Below are 23814 nucleotides of genomic sequence, written 5' to 3' on the forward strand. Positions count from 1 at the left end.
CGAGACGAGAAGTGAAGGAAAACAAGAGCACACACCGAGCAGCCGCTGGAGAGAGCGCCTTTCCACTGCACTTCATCTGCATCCCTCTAATTACCCCTCTAGGAATAGATTCACAGATCCACTGGAGCGCCGCCGGCCCCGGCCCCGGCCCCAGGCCCCCGGCCCCGGCCCCCGGCCCCCGGCCCCCGGCCCCGGCCCCCGGCCCCCGGCCCCCGGCCCCGGCCCCCCGGCCCCCGGCCCCCCGGCCCCCGGCCCCCGGCCCCCGGCCCCCGGCCCCCGGCCCCTCTGTAGAGCCTCCAGCACACACAGGCTGCCAGGGTTTCTTAGGTAAGGCTGCCTGGGTGCCGTCGGCGCTGACGGGCCGCGACCGGCGCTTCCTGCCGGGCCACGCCGGGCCCGACGGGTCGCTCGCCGCCGGCCGCCCCCCCCACACGGAGAGAGAAGAGTGAGAGGCCGAGCGGCAGCCATCGCTCAGGATCACATGGCCAGGCCTCTAATTACGGGACGCTCCACGGCTGGCAGCTTCCACACGAAAACCAACGGCAGAATAAACAAGGATGAAAGCGGCGCTGCGATGGCAGCGGAGCGGGGGCGGAGCCTCTACGCTCGCTTTAAGATTCCACCTAACCTCATTTCACGCCCCGACTGCAACACCGAGCAAAAAGAAGCTGCGGGGAAATCTGTGTTTCTTGGCTCCACGTCTGGTGGACCGTCAGCTCGTCTAGCGCACGCACGCACGCACGCACGCACGCACGCACGCACGCACGCACGCACGCAGCTCTCAGGACGGGGACTGGCAGCCTCCAACTGCAGGGCTTCAGAAAAACGTATTGTAAAGTAAAAATATTACACATACAATAGAATTATTTGTATTCTTACATTTTTTTTACTTTACACTTTATTCAGAATCAAGTTTAAATCCAAACAGACCGGCGGGTTTATTCTCCTCTGGATCAGAATTATCTGCTAACGAGGCGACTTCATTCTGCTCGTTCTGCTCCGCCGTGATGACGCAATTTTCCAAGATGGCGGTTTGCGGTTCCACTCGTGCGGAGACAATTTATTCAACGGTAGTTTTAGAAGAATTGGATAAAATGAAACGAGCAGATCGACTGGCGCTTAACAACGAGGACAATTTCACAGCTGTAGCGCCAAAATTAATCGAGAAAGAAAGACGAGAAAAACACTGTTAACTTCCTGGAGACGTCAGTACGTCATGGCCACCCCGTCCAATCAGAACGCTTCACAGACCTGGCGTGAGAGAGGAGTTAATCCTTCGCTTTTCCCAGGCAAACACGACGCTCATGAATGGAATTATGAATTACTTAGTTTGGAAAAAGCAATTCTGAACTAAAAGCACCTTGAACCGCAGTCAGTGGAAACAGTTTCTCAGGTGCGTCAGTTTTTTCCCACCAGTGCTTCGAGGCTGATGAGACCATGATCACGACTGACTGGATGGGTCACACGGTGTGTGCAGCGTTTGGAGCTGCTGCATCACAGCCAGAAACTCCCTGGTTCGACTGAATCCTGGAGGGGGAAGACCTGGAGGTTTGCATGTTCTCCCTGTAACTGTGGGGGTTTTTCAGGTACACAAAGTTCCTGCAACACCGTGAGGATGAGCTTTTCCGGTGAGTTCATGGCTCTCAGGTGAACCATCAATACACTGCTGCTGAACAGCGGGAGAGAGAAGCACTGAGAAGGACCGCTGCTCTGCCTGTGGATGAACGGTGCTGACGGTGCTGGGATGTGGGTCAGGCCGGACGCCGCTGCAGCTTCCTGTCATGCAGCGGCACACTGTGTCACAGCCGAGCAGAGCAACGACTCGCCTCACACTCATCCGTTTGACACGTTCTGTTCACTACAAAACAATGAGAGGGTGTGTGAGTAGACTGAAGAGAGCTTCACCAGTTCACTACATCAAGTGGAGAGTGATCCTGGTGTCTGTGCGTGTGTTTGAAACATCATGCTGCTGTTTCTGACTTGAGTCAAAGTAGGTGAAAGACTATTCAGGTTTGGAGGTCAAAGGGCCACAGGCGTCTTTCAGCAGCTTCTTTATTAAAACACACGCGCACACACACACACACACACACACACACAGCACCGTGTGGAACAGCATTCTGCTCAGCAGTTCTCCAACAGATGCTCCCTGGAGAGAGGCAGTAAGACACGCCCCTCCCTCTGTCAGAAGACACGTCTTCGCTGTGAGACGCTGCTGGCCTCGTCTCGGCTCTGTGTGGCGTGAAGCTCCCAGAGAGCGGAGGGCCGGGGGAGCTCCTCGGGCTGGGGAGGGCCGGGGGAGCTCCTCGGGCTGGGGAGGGCCGCAGTGCGACGGCTTCAGAGCGGCCCGCAACGCTTCCTGCTGAAGCTGCTCTAGTCTACATCAGGAGGCACAATCCCATCAGCCTGCGGGCCTGTTGGTCGTCACGGTTACCACATGCCACGGCTGTCATGTTGGCCTTTCAGGGTTTTTAGAAGAACGGGTAAAGGAGTCATATTATGCTATTTTTCAGTCACGTCATATCGGTCACAGACGCCCAAAAACATAGTATATAAGTTTGTTTGCCCCAAATTCGTCCTCTGTTCGGAGTTTGAGCGGTCTACAAAGTGGAGCCTTCTTCAGAACAGCCTGTTTGACAGCCTACTTTCCGTGATGAACTTGAACGCATCTGGCCACGCCCACCTCATAAATTCACTGTCGTTAAGAAAGCACCTTACAGGAAGTTACACCGGAAGTTTCAAAATAAAACACAATGCACGACCTCACGGACGTAGACTTTCTCCTATATGTTGTTATTCCGCCGCCTCGGGAGGAGAGAATCAGCTGAACAGGGTCCAGACAGCAGCAAACGCAGAAATTACCTTTTTTATATAGAATGAACCAAACAAAAGGAACTATTGGATAAAGAAAAGCTCTCGTTTGAGATCAAAACATAACCATCCTTGCTGGAAGTCTATAAATTACAGATCAATGTGGCTGGACGAGCAGAGCGACCTCGCAGAAGCGAAATGAGTTTTTTTTTTTTAATTTTCTGTTTATATCATGTGTTGTTGGTGTGACATCGAGAGCAGAGAGCCTCTCAGAGGAGCAGCCCTCTTCATCCGGACGGCGCTGCCGGGGTCGTGCCAAAAAGTGATTCCCTGCCATAAAGTGATTTCCGGTCCGCGGGCAGCTGAAAAGCGCAGCTTCTGTGGCTCTGCAGCAGTCTGAATCGGGCTCAAACAAGTTTGTTTCTGATCATCCAATGATGTTTATTAGGGACCGAGCCCCGGAGGGCAAGGTGGCCGCAGGCCACCTTGCCCGTAGGGCAAGGTCTCTATTGTTTTTCGTTCGTTTGTCGTTCTCGTTCTCTATTATTATACTAACGCCCAAATAAACGCCAATTTGACCCCCTAAACATGCACGAAAACTCACCAAATTTGGCACACACATCCGGATCGGCGAAAAATTCGATAAAATGGAAAAAAAAAACAGCATCTGCTCTCTAGCGCCACCTAGATCCCGAAAAACGTCTAAAACAGACGCTACGGCCCGCAGGAATGTCGTAGAGAGATCAAACCAACACTCACGCGTTCATCTCATCGAGATCTACATTTCACGCGCTCACACCCCTGACCTAAATCCAACAGGAAGTCCGCCATTTCCCTTTCAAAGTAAAATTTTGATCAAAATCACTCCTCACGAAAAAATTATCTCCTCCGAGACCGTTTGTCGCACAGACATAAGAGTCACACGACGTGAAAGAGGACAAATTTCTCTACAAAAGTTGTGAACAACTTTGTCAAAAGTCTGACGGTGTGGATTTTATTAGCGTACAAAGTTGGAAGTCTGAAATCCTGCCTTGCTCCGGCCCTCATCCGTTATAATGGGGAAAAAAGGAAAAAAGTCGCCTTTTTTCAGCACCTCGAACAAGTGGCGACTGCGGCTAAACCGTGACTCCTATCAACAAACCGAGCACATGGAAAGTTCCAGCAGGTTCTCCCGAACAAGATGATGTAACATAAGTGGGGAAAATATCATGTTATATGTATGTTTTCACAGGTAAGATAAAGTGTGCGCTCTGCATTTTTTTTGTTCTCAGTTATAATGGAGCCGGATGGGGAAAAATCTCGCGCTTCTCACAACCTGAGGCCTCTGGGGTCCAAACTAAACGTCTGACTGCTCTGAAAGCCTCTCCAACTGAAAGAAAACAAATTTTCCTATCAAACGTGATATTTTTTGTTCAGTTTTGCCAAACAGCAAAGGAACAAGGACCAGTTGTTTCCCCAAAAAAGACTTTTATTTTCTCCTCTCTCCACTCTAACTGAAATGACCATATATGGGCATACATTGCAGTTACACAGCTGACAGCAGCTGTCAATCAAACTCTGACACTCAGTGCCTTCATTCAGTGCCTCTCAAAAGCAGCTGGGAGAAGCTAACAACTCCATGTTAGTGGATGACTGATGCCACCAGCTCCATGTTAATGGATGGAACATGCTAACAACTCCATGTTAGTGGATGGGAGGCGCTAACTACTCCATGTTAGTGGATGGGAGATGACAACTACTCCATGTTAGTGGATGGGAGATGCTAACTACTCCATGTTAGTGGATGGGAGATGCTAACAACTCATTGTTAGTGGATGGGAGATGCTAACTACTCCATGTTAGTGGATGGGAGATGCTAACTTCTCCATGTTAGTAGATGGGAGATGCTAACTACTCCATGTTAGTGGATGGGAGATGCTAACTACTCCATGTTAGTGGATGACTGATGCCACCAGCTCCATGTTAATGGATGGAACATGCTAACAACTCAATGTTAGTGGATGGGAGGCGCTAACTACTCCATGTTAGTGGATGGGAGATGACAACTACTCCATGTTAGTGGATGGGAGATGCTAACTACTCCATGTTAGTGGATGGGAGATGCTAACAACTCATTGTTAGTGGATCGGAGATGCTAACTACTCCATGTTAGTGGATGGGAGATGCTAACAACTCCATGTAAGTGGATGGCAGACGCTAACTACTCAATGTTAGTGGATGGGACATGCTAACTACTCCTTGTTAGTGGATGGGACATGCTAACTACTCCATGTTTGTGGATGGGAGATGCTAATTACTCAATGTTCGTGGATGGGAGATGCTAACAACTCCATGTTAGTGGATGGGAGATGCTAACTACTCAATGTTAGTGGATGGGAGATGCTAACTACTCCATGTTAGCGGATGGAAGATGCTAACAATTCCATGTTACTGGATGGGAGATGCTAACAACTCCATGTTAGTGGATGGGAGATGCTAAAAACTCCATGTTAGTGGATTACAGATGCTAACAGCTACATGTTAGTGAATGGGACATGCTAAAAACTCCATGTCAGTGGATGACAGATGCTAACAGCTCCATGTTAGTGGACTGGGCATGCTAACAACTCCATTTTAGTGGATGACAGATGCTAACAACTCCCATGTTAGTGTATGGACGTCTCAGTCGTGGGCTGGCGCGGAGGCTCGGTCCCGACCAATGCCGCTTGCGGCTTTAATTAGGGACCGAGCCCGAGGGCGAGGTGGCCTCAACTGAGGCCACCTTGCCTGAGGGCAAGGCCTCTATTGTTCTTCGTTCGTTTGTTTCTTATTATTATTATTAGGGACCGAGCCCGAAGGCGAGGTGGCCTCAACTGAGGCCACCTTGCCTGGAGGGCAAGGCCTCTATTGTTCTTCGTTCGTTTCTTATTATTATTATTATTATTATTATTATACTGACACCGTCTTTCGACGCAATTTTGACCCCTTAAACATGCACGAAAACTCACCAAATTTGGCAGGCACATCCTGACTCGCGAAAAATTTTATATGGTGGAAAAATTAACCCCATAAGCCCATCCGCTCTCTAGCGCCACCTAGAAACAGTAAAATAGCCACAGCAACCATTAGGAATGTCGTAGAGAGATCAAATTGATGTGGATGCGTTCGTCTCCTCAAGATCTAAAAATCTCTCATTGACAAAAATGTCCTAAATCGTACAGGAAGTGCCGTATTTCCCTTACAGTGTAAAATTTGGCAAAAAATGACTGCTCCTTTAAAAATTATCTGCTCCGAGACTGCTTGTCGTGGAGACGTCAGAGTGGTGCCAAATAAAAGAGGACAAGTGTCTCTCACAAAGTTGATCAAAACTTTTTCAAAAGTCTCAGGGTGTGGATTTTATTAACCCTTAAAGTTTGAAGTCTGAAAACGCACTTGCAACACTACAATGGACAGTGCGACCCGCACGAATGTCGCAGAGAAATAAAATCAACATGGATGAGTTCGTCTCATCGAGCTCTACAATTTACCAAGAGACATACCTATACCTAAATCCAACAGGAAGTCCGTTATTTCCTGTCAAATCAAATGTGCCTCAAAACACTTTTCACTCAAAAACCACTAATATGGACTGTTTCACCCTTCACAGTGTGGTACAGAGAAAAGAAACATATGCACGCGTTCGTCTCATCGAGATCTACAACTTTCTCACTCGTGCCTATGACCTAAATGCAACAGGAAGTCCGTCATTCACACTTTCTGCTCACAATTTTGCTCAAATTTTGCTCAAAAATCTCACCTTCTTCATCAATTAAGCCTCCCGTTTCAAAACTATAAGTCTGACTGCTCTGAAAAGCTCTACAGTGAAAGACAACTAAATTGCCTATCACTTTCTGACATTGTTTGCTCACTTTGGTCCACGGAAATGCATTTCCCCAGCTGTTTTGACCAAAGAGAAACTGTGTGTCTGCCGAGTCACACTCTAACATCATGTGACCTACTTAAGCCATATATGGGCATGGGCTGATCTGGGACCAGCTGTAAAACATTCTGCATGTTGTACCTGCTTTTCACAGTAGATGGCGCTCCGTGACCACAAATCACACATGACTGAAGCAACAGTGCCCCTGCAGCAGCAAGCCACTGAGGAAGCAACACTTGAAACACATTGGAATGATCTAAACAGATGTCACCCTGCAGAAATGTCACCTGATACACACCATACACCTGAAATCAGTCTTTAATAGGTGGATAAATGATGGATGGATGGATGAATGCATGGATAGATTGATGCACAGACAGACAATGGTATGGAATGACACTATACTGACACTCAAATTGATATATTGGTGGAGCACACATGACTATCAAAATAAAAGCCTCAGACCCCCACAAACTAAAAGTCACATTTTTGCAGAAAATGACATTTTTAACAAAACAGCTTCATAATTTCGGGTTAAACAGTGTTAGTGGAAGCATGTACTATGTTTCCAAAATATTAGGTCAAAATTCCTTCAAAATAAAAGCCCATTTACAACAAAATGAGATCAAGTCATGAAAATCGATGTTATAGAGGAGCAAGATGGATGTACTGGTGTTTGCTAAAGTGGAGCACACATGACTATCAAAATAAAAGCCTCACACCCCTTCAAAATAAAAGTCACTTTTTTTTAAAAAATGACATTTTTAACAAAGCAGCTTCCTAATTTCAGGTTAAACAGTATTAGTGGAAGCATGTACTACGTTTCCAAAATACAAGGTCAAAATTCCTTCAAAATAAAAGCCCATTTACAACAGAAAATTAGGTCAAGTCTTGAAAATGGATGTTTGTTGAGGAGCAAGATGGATATATTGGTGTTTGTTAAAGTGGAGCACACATGACTATCAAAATGAAAGCCTCACACCCCTTCAAATTAAAAGTCACATTTTTGCAAAAAATGACATTTTTAATAAAGCAGCTTCATAATTTTGATTTACACAGTGTTAGTGGAAGCATGTACTACATTTCCAAAATATAAGGTCAAAATTCCTTCAAAATAAAAGCCTATTTACAACAAAATGAGATCAAGTCATGAAAATCGATGTTATTGAGGAGCAAGATGGATATATTGGTGTTTGCTAAAGTGGAGCACACATGACTATCAAAATAAAAGCCTCACACCCCTTCAAAATAAAAGTTACATTTTTGCTAAAAATGACATTTTTACAAAGCAGCTTCATAATTTCGTGTTAAACTGTGTTAGTGGAAGCCTGTATTATGTTTCTAAAATAGAAGGTCATAATTCCTTCAAAATAAAAGCCCATTTACAACAGGAAATGAGGTCAAGTCATGAAAATGCTTGTTTATGGAGGAGCAAGGTTCCCAGTGACCTGGACTTCAGTCATCAAGGTGCAAGGACGGCCTCAGTGGGGCCACCTTGCCAGAGGGCGAGGTCCCGTCCAATGCCGCTTGCGGCTTTAATTATTATTATTATTTTACTGTCGCGCTCGAGCATTAATTTGACCCCCTAAACATGCATGAAAACTCATCAAATTTGACACGCACATCTGGACCGGTGGTACCTTTGATAAAATGAAAAAATTAACCCCATAACGCCATTCGCTCTCTAGCGCCACCTAGAAACAGTAAAATAGCCATCACGGCCCACAGGAATGTCGTAGAGAGATCAAATCACCACTCACGCGTTCGTCTCCTCGAGATCTATAAATAACGACCTTGCTAATTTTCACGTAAATACAACAGGAAGTCAGCTATTTCCCTTTCAGTGTAAAATTTGGCGAAAAATGACTCCTCATTTAAAAATTATCTGCTCCGAGACCGCTTGTGGTGGAGACGTCAGGGTGGTGCCAAATAATAGAAGACAAGCTTCTCTTCCGACGATGTTCAAAACTTTTTCAAAAGTCTCAGGGTGTGGATTTTATTAACCCTTAAAGTTTGAAGTCTGAAAACGCACTTGCAACACTACAATGGACAGTGCGACCCGCACGAATGTCGCAGAGAAATAAAATCAACATGGATGAGTTCGTCTCATCGAGCTCTACAATTTACCAAGAGACATACCTATACCTAAATCACACAGGAAGTCCGTTATTTCCTGTCAAATCAAATGTGCCTCAAAACACTTTTCACTCAAAAACCACTAATATGGACTGTTTCACCCTTCACAGTGTCGTACAGAGAAAAGAAACATATGCATGCGTTCGTCTCATCGAGATCTACAACTTACTCACTCGTACCCATGACCTAAATCAAACAGGAAGTCCGTCATTCACACTTTTATTGTACATTTTTGCTCAAAAACTCTCTCCTTCTTCACCAATTAAGGCTTCCATGGTCAAAATTATAAGTCTGACTGCTCTGAAAACTTGACAGATGTAAAGACAACTAAAATGCCTATCAAAGTTGAGGGTGTTTTTTTCATTTTGGTCCACGGAAATGCATTTCCCCAGCTGTTTTGACCAAAGAGAAACTGTGTGTCTGCCGAGTCACACTCTAACATCATGTGACCTACTTAAGCCATATATGGGCATCGAGCCTCTGTGGCTGGTCTCAGACCAGCTGTAAAACATTCTGCATGTTGTACCGGCTTTCCACAGTAGATGGCGCACCGTGACCACAAATCACACATGACTGAAGCAGCTGTTCCCCTGCAGCAGCAAGCCACTGAGGAAGCAACACTTGAAACACATTGGAATGATCTAAACAGCTGTCACCCTGCAGAAATGTCACCTGATACACACCATACACCTGAAATCAGTCTTTAAGCAGGTGGATAAATGATGGATGGATGGATACGTGGATGCACAGACAGACAATGGGATGTATGGAATAACGCTACTCTGACACTCAAATAGATATTCAGGTGGGAGATGGGAGATGCTAACAGCTACATGTTAGCGTATGGGAGATGCTAACAGCTACATGTTAGCGGATGGGAGATGCTAACAGCTACATGTTAGCGGATGGGAGATGCCAACAGCTACATGTTAGCGGATGGGAGATGCTAACAGCTACATGTTAGCGGATGACAGATGCTAACAGCTACATGTTAGTGGGTGGGACATGCTAACAACTCCATGTTAGCGGATGGAAGATGCTAACAGCTACATGTTAGCGGATGGGAGATGCTAACAGCTACATGTTAGCAGATGGGAGATGCTAACAGCTACATGTTAGCGGATGGGAGATGCTAACAGCTACATGCTAGCGGACGAGAGATGCTAACAGCTACATGTTAGCAGATGGGATATGCTAACAGCTACATGTTAGCGGATGGAAGATGCTAACAGCTACATGTTAGCGGATGGAAGATGCTAACAGCTACATGTTAGCGGATGGAAGATGCTAACAGCTACATGCTAGCGGGTGAGAGATGCTAACAGCTTCATGCTAGCGGGTGAGAGATGCTAACAGCTACATGCTAGCGGGTGAGAGATGCTAACAGCTACATGCTAGCATGTGAGAGATACGAGATGCTAACAGCTACATGCTAGCGGATGGAAGATGCTAACAGCTACATGTTAGCGGATGGGAGATGCTAACAGCTACATGTTAGCGGATGGGAGATGCTAACAGCTACATGCTAGCGGATGAGAGATGCTAACAGCTATATGCTAGCGGATGGAAGATGCTAACAGCTACATGTGAGCGGATGGGAGATGCTAACAGCTACTTGCTAGCGGATGAGAAATGCTAACAGCTACTTGCTAGCGGATGGGAGATGCTAACAGCTACATGTTAGCGGATGGGAGATGCTAAAAGCTCCACGTCAGTGGATGGGGGATGCTAACAACTCCATGTTAGTGGGTGAGAGGGTGCTGGAAGTCTATGGAGGAGCAAGGTTCCCAGTGACTTGGACTTCGGTCATCAAGGTACGAGGACGACCTCAGTCGGGCCACCTTGCCAGAGGGCGAGGTCCCGTCCAATGCCGCTTGCGGCTTTAATTTGTGTTAGCGTTTGATAGCCTCCTGTACGTCCAGTTGCCTTATATCGCTGTTAAATACCGGTAAGCTAGTTGACGATTTTAACCTGGCTTGTTGTTACGCTAATAAAGATATGTCACGGAGGTGACACGTTTTCTTTTCTTTTCTTTTTTTTTTTGCACTAAAACTGCTAGATTGCTCGACAGAGCAATTTCATCCCAAGCAGTGCGTCGTACGGAAATCACTTTCTGGCAGAAATCAAGTTTTGGCTGATTCCAGTCCGCGGAATCAGCTTTTAGCAAGCAAAATAAGCTGATTTTGACATTGTAATGTCCCTTTACTCATTTTTTAAGTGGTATAAAGTATTGGTTTTACTCAAATGTTGTAAATGTGACTCTGCTGTGTTATATTAAATCATTTTGAGGCAAAATATCGATCCATATGCAATACCGCAGGCATGAATCAGCTTTTGGCAAGCAAAATAAGCTGATTTTGACATTGTAATGTCCCTTTTCTCAATTTTCAAACCGTACGACGCACTGCTTGGGATGAAATGACTCTGTCGAGCAATCTAGCAATTTTGGTGCAAAAAAAAAAGAAAGAAAAGAAAACATGTCACCTCCGTGACATATCTTTATTAGCGTAACAACAAGCCAGGTTAAAATCGTCAACTAGCTTACCGGTATTTAACAGCGATATAAGGCAACTGGACGTACAGGAGGCTATCAAACGCAAACACAAATAAACATCATTGGATGATCAGAAACACACTTGTTTGAGCCCGATTAAGACTGCTGCAGAGACACAGAAGCTGCGCTTTTCAGCTGCCCGCGGACCGGAAATCACTTTATGGCAGGGAATCACTTTTTGGCACGACCCCGGCCAAAGGCTGGATCCACTTCCGGGGGGGAAGTGGTGTTCCTCTTCATGATGTCAGAAAGAGGAAGATTTCAGAACCGCGTGTTTGAGTGTATATTTTCTAAAAGTGGAGTGCACAATTGAGGGAGGTGACTGAATTTTTCACTTGTGGGGGCTCATACAGAGACTCTGGGAGGCAGTATGACTGTAAAGACACCTTTTTAAAGTGAATTTTGCATAATATGACTCCTTTAAAGAACCAGTTGATATCAAAGTGCATTTTGTTGATCTGAAGGCTTCGCATGAGGAGAGAGCCTGGAATAACTGTTTGGCATAAAGTCTGCAGAGGTCTGCTCAGAGGGAGGGAGGATGAGACGGAAGAAAACACAGCGGCCAGGAGGTCCGACTGCGCTCCAGCCTGATTCATGGGGTTTCATTTTGCAAAGTACTGAAGTGTCTTCAAGAAAGAAAAAAAAGGCCTCGACATCACCCGGCGACGAAGCACTTTTTATTTACTTCATCATCTTCACCATGTGGCAAATGCCTCACCTGTGTGTGTGTGTGTGTGTGTGTGTGTGTCTCACCGCTGGGGTTGAACTGCATGCAGGAGATGGGTTTGTCGTGAGCTGGGAAGTGAGCCACCAGTCCCTCTCCGTCCGAGTCGTCGCTCACCAGGACCTGCAGGGAGACAGAGAGTCCCGGTCACGTTCCAGCGGCGGGACTTTCCTCCCACACTCGGATACCAGCAGCTGGAAGTCGAACCGCCCTCTGGTGGAAGCTGAATAATGACTATATCACCCCAAACAGAGAGGAGAAGTCAGGGGTTTGAGCGGCAGAGTGATCGGAGTGTCACTGGAGGCCTGCAGAGCCCAGAATACACTCAAACCGACGACGGCCGCGATGTGGCTCTTCACATGTGGCTTTGACAATACCCCATGGCAGCGGGCTTTCCCGTAAACAGGCTAAAACTGGCCTCACATCTAGCACTGGCCTCCCGCGTCTGAAAGTTGCCTAAGAAAATGAAATTAGAAGTCGCTTTCTGCAGCTCCAGGCTGCTCCTAAATCTGCTGTCAGGACCGGGACCAATCGGGCAGAGGCTCCTCCGGGTCCAGGAGCTGGCACAAAACCCCTTCAGTCACCAAGACTGATTAAAAATAAGCCTCAACATGAGGCCACTTTGTGCAAGCGGTGTGTGTGTGAGACAAAGAGCATACACACTGCGTTAAATCTGGCCCCAGCGCCGCATTAACGATGCCGGCGAGGCTGGCCGGCCATTTCAAAAACACACGCTCGCCCAAACAAGAAACACTCCCCAGAAAGTAAAAGGCTTCGAAAAAGGCAAGAAAAAAATAGGAGGGAGAGAAGAGAAAGAGGCCGGTGACATGAAGCAGATCACTTTTATTACGGTGCAGGCAGACAACGTTGTTGTGTGAGGGAATCCTGCTGGAGCGCTTTGAACACGTCCTCCAGAGAACCTGCACAGAGGGGTGTGTGTGTGTGTGTGTGTGTGAGAGAACCACACTCAAGAGAAACCTGTATGATTCCCACACACACCTCCATCACACTCCTCACTGCTCCCATTCCTCCAGAAACTTCATCTTTAATTCATTATCCCCCCTCCTCCTCCTCCTCCTCCTCCTCCTCCTCCTCCTCCTCCTCCTCCTCCTCCTCAGTGTTTATGGCAGGGTACAGTTACAGTGTGTTGCTGGTGACACAGAGCAGACCAACTTCTCAAGGCATCAGGTCCAGTTCAGAAGACGACACAGTGGCTGCAGTGTGTGTGTGTGTGTGTGTGTGTGTGTGTGTGTGTGTGTGTGTACCAGCAGGCCTGGTTCAAAGTCAGACAGCTCCTGCAGTGTGATTAATCACGGTTTGGACTGGCTGAGGAGAATTAAGAGGATAAAAGCTCTCCGGGTTTCTCTGTGGTTAAAGGGAATCCTGCCAGAGGTCAGGGACACACTTCTGGGTGCAGGGCAGAAAACACACAGGTACATGGCTCCGGAGTGACTCACAGGAAGCCGGAGAGAGGATGCAGAATGATTAAATCCAAACATCAACGTGACATGAACACAACCGATGCCCGTAGATTTTTATGCCTAACAACGTCTGGATCGTATCAGTCTGGTAACAGCAATAACTGTAGCAGAGCCTGCTAACATGCTAACATGTTAGCTCTGTCTCCATGGGGAATCTGCTGCTACTGTGGTAACTCGGGACATGGTCTGCAGTCTGTCTCCTCATAGCTGCAGAAGTGGGGGTCCTCTCTGTAGCCTCTGGCTGAAGGCTCATAACCGCCACACTGGCACAACCCCTCCGTTGTGGCTTGGAGTTCATTCTGTCTGTCCACGCGCATGCAGTCGGCCTGCCACCGGCCCAGGGCTCACCGTCCATGATCCAGATCCAACCGGCGGTCCTCTGCTCTGCCTCTGGAACACCATGACCTCGGCGTGGTGCTCAGTGCAGATCCAGTGTTGTCCTTGCCCCCCCACTGTCCCTACCTGTCTGCCACTGAGCCACAGATGTATTTCCTCAGGCCCCGCTCCCACAGTGCGTCACATCTGGAACGAGAGCTGATGGAAAGCTGCATCGACGGGACTGAGAAGCCGGGTTCAATGCATTGCCTCCTTCTTTGACGGCAAACGTCCTTGAGAGTGGACGTGTGAAGACGGGCCGTGAACAGATGAGGCGGTAGCTGAGCTGCCTGTCCTGAGACACAGAAACAACTTCACCGCTTCCTTGCATTTGCCCGTTTCCGCAGAAGGTTTGTTGTGGATTACAGTTCGGTGGCAGCTCTTTGAACCAAACTCACTGCAGTCTCTGTCCTCGGTCCGGTCCCCAGAAGCAGAAAGAGCCCCTCCTCGTCCAGATGTCCTCCTCGTCCCCATGAAGACTCCCGCTCGGCTCCCGGCGCTCATCAGGTCGTCGTTTTACCCACAGCTGCACCCTGCTTTAGCCAGCCTCACCCTGCTGAGTCTCAGACCCTCCTGGTCCTGGGTCCTCCTGGTCCAGGGTCCTCCTGGTCCTGGGTCCTCCTGGTCCTGGGTCCTCCTGGTCCAGGGTCCTCCTGGTCCAGGGTCCTCCTGGTCCTGGGTCCTCCTGGTCCAGGGTCCTCCTGGTCCTGGGTCCTCCTGGTCCAGGGTCCTCCTGGTCCTGGCCTGCCAGCCTCCTTCACACAACACCTTTTGTTTTCCAGAAATGTTTCGCGTTCCAGGAACCCCGGGCCCGTCAGCTCCGACTGCCACGGCCCAGCATGCATTGGGTGGAGGAACCGCCGTCACCCTGGTACGGCTGAGACGGACCTGGCAGGGACCAGCTCCTCTCTCGCCACAAAACCAACGCTTAAACCAGCTCCTGCCACGCACTGCCCAGCGTTCCTGCTGGGGCACAGTGGTGTAGTGGTTAGCTCGCTAAGCTCACAGGTAGAAGGTTTAGGGTTCAAACTCAGAGCTTCTCCAGTTTCCTCCCTCAGCCCATGAGCAAGGCTGAGGGTGTGTTTACACGATATTTCAAGGGAAAACACACTGGTTTTGTTTATTTTTCACCTTTCCATGGCAACGTTTTGAAAATAATGTTTGTTTACATGGAAACTGCAGAATATGGACAGAGACCAGGACCAGGACCAGGACCAGGACCAGGACCAGGACCAGGACTTTCACTGTGTCTACAGGGTCAAGAGCCCGAGCCGTCATAAGTGAGTTTAAAGGTTTTTTTAAGAATGTACACGCATGTTTTTCTGCAATTGATGTTTGAAGCAATTCTTATCTTTCGTATTCATCCTTTCATCACAGTAAACAGTTTTCAAAGTGTTGAAGTCAAGATGTGATTTTCTGTCATGTTTTAAATCTGTCGCTGCGCAGAGTGAATCTTGCATTGAAGCTTGATTTGAAGAAATCTCACAAATTGAATCCAAATTGCAATATCTGCTAGAGAACCAGAGTCAGATCACTTCTTAGACCCGCTCAGCGCTGCTGAGAGGTCATGTGGTTAAAGAGCGTGAGTTTGACCCCTGCTCGCGGCCCCCCTCTGGTATCTGACATGGAGCGGTCTGGACATGCTGGCTGAGGTGTGCCTGATGATTCCTGCCGGATGGCGTGCCGGCGCGGCGGACCGACCTGTCCCTCTCCCACGCTGTGCGTGTCGATGACGGTCACCACGCCGGGGTTGTGGGGGCTGCGGCGGCTCGTGCTGTGCGGCGCGCCCTCCTCGTCCGGCGTGCCCGCCGGGATGGTGCCCGCCAGCTGGGTCACCACCTTCCCCACCATCGTCAGGCCGGTTTTCAGAGTCTGAAACCACAGAGACAAGATCAGAGCTGCAGACCTGCTGCCGGCTCGTGGCAGGAAACACACACCTTCTCTACACAAATCCACAAACACCAGCATGTGGAGAATGAAAATGAACAGCTGGTATTTAAAAGACAAGAGAAAAAACAGGATTTTGTAGGAGGAGGCAGAATATTAGCAAATGATTAGAATGACGCAGTGTGTGGGAGCCTTCAGCATCGAGCTCCTCATGACCACCAGGCGTCACATCTGGACACACTGGACACACTGGACACACCTCACACACCTCACACACCTCACACACCTCACACACCTGCGGGCAGAGCAGCCTGGGTTCACCGGCTCGCTAAAGGACATTCAGAGACAGTGAGGAGGATCTATCCCGACCAGCTGAGCGGCAGACGCCCCCAAGCGCACGCACTTATGCATTACTGTGTGTGTGTGTGTGTGTGTGTGTGTGTGTGTGTGTGGCTCCTCTGTGTCCGCTTAAGGCCCAGCCAGGGTGTCTGGCTCAAACACACCTCTGTGGCTCGATTGAGGGAAATGGATAGTGCTGCTTAAGTGGAGTCTATCTCACCTACTACACTGTCTTTAGCCTAATGGAGTCCAATGTGTGTGACTGTGTGTGTGTGTGTGTGTGTGTGTGTGTGTGTGAGCGCCAAAGGGGCCCCAGAGAGCGTAATCAGGCATTCAGACGAGGCGGCCCTGTCAATACAGTGTGGCGCCTGGCGTTTGTTGGGTCTGAGAATCACCCTGTCTGTCTTTGGCACAAACACAGAGTCGGCTCCTCCGTGCACTTGTGTGTACTTGTGTGTACTTGTGTGTACTTGTGTGTTCTTGTGTGTGAGTGTAAAACGCAGAAGGAGACATCAATTATTAAGTGCGGCGTTTGGCTCCTAATTGATCAACACTAATGTGTTTTCTAATCACTGCAGTTGTGGACTTCTTAGTGGTAGTCCAAACAGGGGCTATTGATTGTTGCTGGGGGGGGGGGGGGGGGGGGGGGGGGGGGCTCATGTCTGATGGCTGACAGAAACACAAACACACACAGCTCTGCGCCATGTCGCCATCTAAACAAATTACAGCCCCATTTACGTCAAAGGTCGCCGTGGACGGAGCGGCCGGGTGACGGGCGGCAGGACGGACAGATCTATCAGAGAATAGAACATTTGGATGAGTGTGCAGCTGCTGCGTCTTGAATCCGTCTTTAAAGTGAGGCCCCCACCCTCCGTCCCCCCGTCCCTCCGTCCCTCCGTCCCCCCCGTCTCTGGACTGACAGCCAGCGTGTCGCCGCACAGGCCAGCAGGAGACACCGTGTCATCCATATTGAGATATATAGCTCTACAGGAGGAGAGGGCGTGCAGGCAGACTGCCTGTCTGCATATCAATACCCCCAGCCACGCCCCCCCCCCCCCCCCCCCCCCCCCCCGCCAGCCCCCCCTCTCCCCCCCGCAACCAGTCGCTTTAATGTGCACCATCAGCGGCCTGCAAGAACCAGGCCTCACAGCAGCTGCTGCTCTGAGTAAAGCCATTAGCCCTGCTTCTGGGAGCGGCGGAGAACCGGGGAGAACCGGGGGAGAACCGGGGGAGAACCAGGGGAGAACCGGGGGAGAACCAGGGGAGAACCGGGGGAGAACCGGGGGAGAACCAGGGGAGAACCAGGGGAGAACCGGGGCAGAACCGGGGAGAACCGGGGAGAACCGGGGGAGAACCAGGGGAGAACCGGGGGAGAACCGGGGTAGAACCGGGGGAGAACCGGGGGAGAACCGGGGGAGAACCGGGGAGAACCGGGGCAGAACCGGGGGAGAACCGGGGGAGAACCGGGGCAGAACCGGGGGAGAACCGGGCGGAGAACCGGGGAGAACCGGGGCAGAACCAGGGGAGAACCGGGGCGGAGAACCGGGCGGAGAACCGGGCGGAGAACCGGGGAGAACCGGGGGAGAACCAGGGGAGAACCGGGCGGAGAACCGGGGAGAACCGGGGGAGAACCAGGGGAGAACCGGGCGGAGAACCGGGGAGAACCGGGGCAGAACCAGGGGAGAACCGGGCGGAGAACCGGGGGAGAACCGGGGAGAACCGGGGCAGAACCAGGGGAGAACCGGGCGGAGAACCGGGGAGAACCGGGGGAGAACCAGGGAGAACCGGGGCAGAACCGGGGGAGAACCGGGGGAGAACCGGGGAGAACCGGGGGAGAACCGGGGAGAACCGGGGAGAACCGGGGGAGAACCGGGGAGAACTGGGGAGAACTGGGGAAGAATCGGGGGAGAACCGGGGGAGAACTAGGGGAGAACCGGGGAGAACTGGGGAAGAACCGGGGGAGAACCGGAGGAGAACCGGGGAGAACCGGGGAGAACCGGAGGAGAACCGGGGAGAACCGGGGGAGAACCGGGGGAGAACCGGGGAGAACCGGGGGAGAACCGGGGCAGAACCAGGGGAGAACCGGGGGAGAACCGGGGAGAACCGGGGCAGAACCGGGGAGAACCGGGGGAGAACCGGGGAGAACTGGGGGAGAAGCGGGGTGTCTTCAGGAGTGAATTCCACCTGGCCTCGGAGCCCCGCCCCCGTGCGGAGCAGGGAAGGTGAGAGCGATGAGCGGGGAACCAGCAGGTTGATGAAGTGTCTCATAAGCCGAGCTGCAGCCGGCCGGGCGGCTGGCCGGATCCGGTGTCAGCACATTTACAGATGCTGCAGCGGGGCTGGAAACGCTGCGCACGCACGCCACCAGCCGGGGGGCCAAACATCGGGCCCGTGGACCCTGCACTGCACGGAGGCCGGAGCCCAGAGGGCGGGGAGCAGCAGAGAGGAGTTCACCCCTCTGAACGCTCTGCGCCGCTCCGTCCAGCTGCTGAGTCGACGCCTTACTGTCTATCTCAGGACTTCAGTCATGTTTAGCATGCAGCACCAACAACACTCATACTGAGGAAAGGATAAAGAGCTGATGGAAGCCAGCGTGGTCCGTTAACACGGTGTCGTGAAGATGCGCTCACTTTGGCTGCGTTGATCACTGTAGCTGTGTACGACTGTGCGTTGTCTCCACAGGCTCCTCCACGGGACTGGTGGCACCGGATCAGCTGCAGGACACAGCGAACAGGGGGTCAGCGTGGAGGGAGGGGGGGAACAGTGCTGCCGCTCTGAAGCACAGGCTGCTCACTGGACTCCAGGACAATCTCACTTCAATCGCTGAAATAAATGATGCCTCCTGAAAATCCTTCTGGAGCTACACTGGCCCCATCTGTCAATTATTTCAATGGACCTGCAACAAAACCACATTAAATGTATTGCTGAATGCACAAAAGAACATTCTGTTATTTCTAAATATTTAAAAACCCCATTAAAGAGAGGAAAAAAAATACTCGTGTACATCTGTTGATTTTCAAAATGTTATCATCTCTGGAGGGCTCTTCTTGGAATGAGTCGTTTATCCAAACAGATTAAAGAGGCAGAAAATAGATCAAATGCATTTTTGGATGGTAAATATGTCGCTGTTCTGATAAGGGTGTGTGTGTGTGTGTGTCTGTGTGTGTGTGTGTGTGTGTGTGCTACCTTGTTCTCAGCGTAGGCTAGCCAGCGGCTTCCCAGCGCTATAGGGTTGAGGCTGGGGCCAGGGCAGGGGTAACAGCCTGGAAACACACACAGACGTCACACTACCAGATGAACACATGAGAGCAGAATGCAGACATGCATTCAGTCAATCACAATCTGCTTTTACTGATGGACACAATTGGCGGTACTTAAGTCTCTGACTAATTTCCTCTCCTGCACAATGTTACACCCATTAATTCATCTATATATGAAGAACAAACCCTAAATTGTGACGCTATGAGTGAACACCAGCCACCAGCTAACATAAGGGTCATGACCATTGTTGGAATCAAAGCACACATGTAGGAAGTAAGAAGCACTCTGAATGAAGATGATTTTGCTGTGTAAATAAAGATGCAGGTACATCTATTGATGCAGCGGTTTGCTAAAACCTCCTCAATGATAAAGTGTTGCTTCTTGATTCAACAATCCACATGTCATCAGAATTTTTCATATAAGTTTTTTAACCACAGCGCTGTGCAGTTTATCAAGTAGCTCCCAACATCTTGATCCAGTAGCTATTGCCATCGCTGCTTTCACATGCAACAGATGGGGGTTCTGGTCCTAGACCATAACAGACACACCATCCCTCCAGGAGGTCCTGGACTGACTGCAGGGATTCAGGTTTGGTTGAAGCAATTTAGTGAAATCAGGTTTGTTACATGGACTGGGACTCCTTCAGATTCAGGAAGTGGACACACACACAGTCAAAGGAAACTTCTTCTGCATTACATAATGGAGCCCTGATCCGTATCAATAAAACTGGTTTAAAGAAGCCAGGTCAAAGGTCATCTCGTGACAGAGAGGAGCAGTGGCAAGGCCGTCCTCCTTTGGAGTGGGAGGGTGAAGGATTTTTCCAGAACCTGCCGGCTGGTCAGAAACACTGGCTCCTGTTCCACGTGCTGCTCAAACTGATCCGGGACGGCAGCGTGGCATCGGGGTCTAAAAGCCAACAGTGCTGACCGCTACCAGCATTTCACATTTATGATTCAGACAAAGAAAATGTGAAATCTAATCAGCTCAGCATTCTCAAATAGCTCATCTTCTAATGTGAGGCCAGGACTGAAGGAAAAGGCGAAGTTCATCTGAGTCCAGTACAGGACAGAGGCAGCCGTGGAAATGCAGCATCAACACAGCAGGCACGGCAACACACAGCGTTCCCTCCGAACTTTAGAGAAATGACAACAGAAAGACAATCAACATTTTCAAAATGTTCATTCTGAATGTTTCCCTGTCATTTTGTCTCCATATCTCATTCCGATGTAAGGTGCTACGAGGCGCTTCATCGAGGTTTTCAGAAGGCCAAAAAGACTCATGATGATGACGAGCTGCTGTGTTCAACAGCCCCAAAGAGAAGAGAGAGGAAATGTTGTGCTTCTCTGGAGTCCAGGCTCAAGGCGGGAACGTAAACACAACACGTCCACCGCCGTCCCCCCGGAGAGGAGGCCGAGCCGGGCTCGTCCCCAGCAGACCGGAGCAGATCACAGGAGCCTCTGTTTACTGCTTCCATGGCTCAAACAGACCCAACCGGGCCCCGCGCTCGCAAACGATTAATAACTATTGAGCCTGTTTGGCTTCCTGCTGCCCAGACGCTGATAGGGAAGGCGGGCAGACAACGAGGAGACACATTACAGCCAGTCAGTAAGGTCAGTTTACTCCAGTCATTGACTTAAGTGGACAGCAATGGCGGGGTAATACAGTCTGGCAGGTACAGGCTGGAGGGAGAACCGCCGAGCTCCAAACACTATCAGAGGGCCTCAGGAAGCACAAGGACCACAGCAGCTGCAGCATCGTGGACTACAGCAGGTCCTGGAGGCTGGAACCCACACCCAGAGCCAGAGCCAGACCCAGACCCGTAGAGGTTTGATTAGTGCACAGACAGAATCAGTGACCACAGTTTTGTTTTATTCAATTGAGAGAGAAAATAGAAATAAACTAGTAAAGGATGGGATTTCATTTATTTTAAATTGTATTACTCTTTTTGCCTTTAACATGCTTTGCCCTCCAATTTTGGTTTTTGTGTACAAACGAGCTGGAGTGTATGTGAGACGGTTTGTTTACGGTTGATAACAGAAAGTCTTACTTGTTACGAAGAACTTCTTGGTGAAGGTGCAGCTGTCGAAAGCAGCGATCTTCTCCTGCAGACTCACAACCAGAATACTGAAAGGAGAACACAGCGGTGTAACCAGGACGGGGAGAAACACAGAACACCACAGGGCCTGGGCTTCCTGTCCCACTCAGCAGGACGTACTGCTTGTTGCAGTGCAGGTCGTAGATGGGCGTCTTGAACTGAATGGACTTCACCATCTCTCCAGTCCGCAGGGAATACAGGTCGGCACAGCAGTAAGGAGGGCTGGTTCTGGAAAACAGGAAGACAAAGACAAAACCTTCAAGCAGATGTCTGCAGCTCTGCACCACGAGACTCTACAGCTCCTCTCGTGACTACAGCTCTGTAGTGACTCTACAGCTCCTCTAGTGACTCTACAGCTCCTCTAAGTGACTCTACAGCTCTGTAGTGACTCTACATCCCCTCTAGTGACTCTACAGCTCCTCTAGTGACTCTACAGCTCCTCTAAGTGACTCTACAGCTCTATAGTGACTCTACATCCCCTCTAGTGACTCTACATCCCCTCTAGTGACTCTACATCCCCTCTAGTGACTCTACAGCTCCTCTAAGTGACTCTACAGCTCTGTAGTGACTCTACATCCCCTCTAGTGACTCTACATCCCCTCTAGTGACTCTACATCCCCTCTAGTGACTCTACATCCCCTCTAGTGACTCTACATCCCCTCTAGTGACTCTACATCCCCTCTAATGGCTCCATAGCTCCTCTAAGTGACTCTACAGCTCCGTAGTGACTCTACATCCCCTCTAGTGACTCTACAGCTCTGTAGTGACTCTACAGCTCTGTAGTGACTCTACATCCCCTCTAGTGACTCTACAGTTCCTCTAGTGACTCTACATCCCCTCTAGTGACTCTACATCTCCTCTAGTGACTCTAAATCCCCTCTAGTGACTCTACATCTCCTCTAGTGACTCTACATCCCCTCTAGTGACTCTACAGCTCCTCTAAGTGACTCTACAGCTCTGTAGTGACTCTACAGCTCTGTAGTGACTCTACATCCCCTCTAGTGACTCTACATCCCCTCTAGTGACTCTACAGTTCCTCTAGTGACTCTACAGCTCTGTAGTGACTCTACATCTCCTCCAGTGACTCTACATCCCCTCTAATGGCTCCATAGCTCCACAGCTTACGGCCCTGCAGTATTGCTCGTGCTCCCCGTCAGCTGGGTGAGAGCTCAGTGTGTCGTAGATCTATCTGTGAGTCAACAATCGCTCCTGTCTCCGTGTGGAAACTCCGCTGGACGACCAGCATCCAGTCCTCCTCACAAGTCTCAGAAGCCACGCTGGCCTTGTGTGTCTGAGTGAATCTGGTATTCGGCAGTGTTTGGACTGGGATTAGGATTGAGTTCTGGGTGACTCTGCTGTTTGAAAGCAGTAAAGAGGGAAGTTGTTTCTTTTGGACCTGCGTTCCTGTTTACATTGTCTTAGTATCATTTACGTTCTTTGGTTTGATTCTTTTTCTAAGGATCTAGGATTAAATGAAAACAGATCTCTGTGATTGCCTCTTCTTGTCCATTTTGATGTGGATGGGTTTAATCAGGACTGTAAATAAACCGCTGCATTAAAAAACAGAACTTTGCTCACTTGTGGGTTTTTCAGACCAGGGAAGGTTCCTTACTATTACTTATTAGTAAGTTCTGTTTCCAACCAGACAGGATTGCAGTTCATCACTGTTTGCTGGACCAGTGATATATCCAGGTCCTGAACTGGATGGCCTCCTTTCAGAAGCACGAGCAGCAATCATCACATGAATAAAGAGAAGCGTATCGCCGTGGAGCCGTGGGAGGAATAGGAAGCCTTTGTTGCAGTTTGGTAGAGTATTGGTTTCCCCTGAGCCCCACTGGATCGGCCTTTCAGGGGCTCCACCAGCTGAAGGGGGTAAAAATGAAGGGCGAAAGGGGAAATGCTTTGTCATGAAACACATTTACTCCAAGTCCTTCCATCAACGCAACAAAGGAGAGGGCTGCACGAGGGAGCTTATCCACCAGCAGGCTGCTGGCAGAGGAAAACTCCGACATAAATCTTAATCAAGGAGGTCTCCGGCACCGCCGCCCCCCGTCCCCTGTGCTCCGGCTCCAGGAAAACCTCCACCGCTCCTCCAGCAAGGCCCGTGGTGCCGCGCTGGCTGAGGACGCCGGGGTGAAACCCAGTGTTCGCTTGGTTTGTTTGAGCCACACGACTACGAGCTTTCAACAGGCCACGGGGTCTGCAGTGCATGCTGGGAGCAGCTCTGCACTGAATCTCAAAACCACTATTACTGTA

The 23814-nt window shown here is 49.8% G+C and overlaps 1 protein-coding gene across 2 annotated transcripts in view; it reads right to left on the bottom strand.

Annotated features, from left to right (window-relative positions):
- bcas3 (BCAS3 microtubule associated cell migration factor) overlaps positions 1 to 23814 on the bottom strand; it is a 282337-nt gene that overhangs the window by 229092 nt on the left and 29431 nt on the right. For both annotated transcript variants that reach the window (XM_030108062.1, XM_030108064.1), the window contains exons 8-13: positions 21679 to 21786; positions 21511 to 21587; positions 19389 to 19465; positions 18833 to 18916; positions 15678 to 15848; positions 12150 to 12243 (exon numbers count right to left, since the gene is read on the bottom strand). In XM_030108062.1, the coding sequence (XP_029963922.1) occupies positions 12150 to 12243; positions 15678 to 15848; positions 18833 to 18916; positions 19389 to 19465; positions 21511 to 21587; positions 21679 to 21786 (611 nt within the window). The remainder of the gene's footprint in view (positions 1 to 12149; positions 12244 to 15677; positions 15849 to 18832; positions 18917 to 19388; positions 19466 to 21510; positions 21588 to 21678; positions 21787 to 23814) is intronic.

Source organism: Salarias fasciatus, chromosome 14, assembly GCF_902148845.1.
Source record: "Salarias fasciatus chromosome 14, fSalaFa1.1, whole genome shotgun sequence".
Classification (NCBI taxonomy): Eukaryota; Metazoa; Chordata; class Actinopteri; order Blenniiformes; family Blenniidae; genus Salarias; species Salarias fasciatus.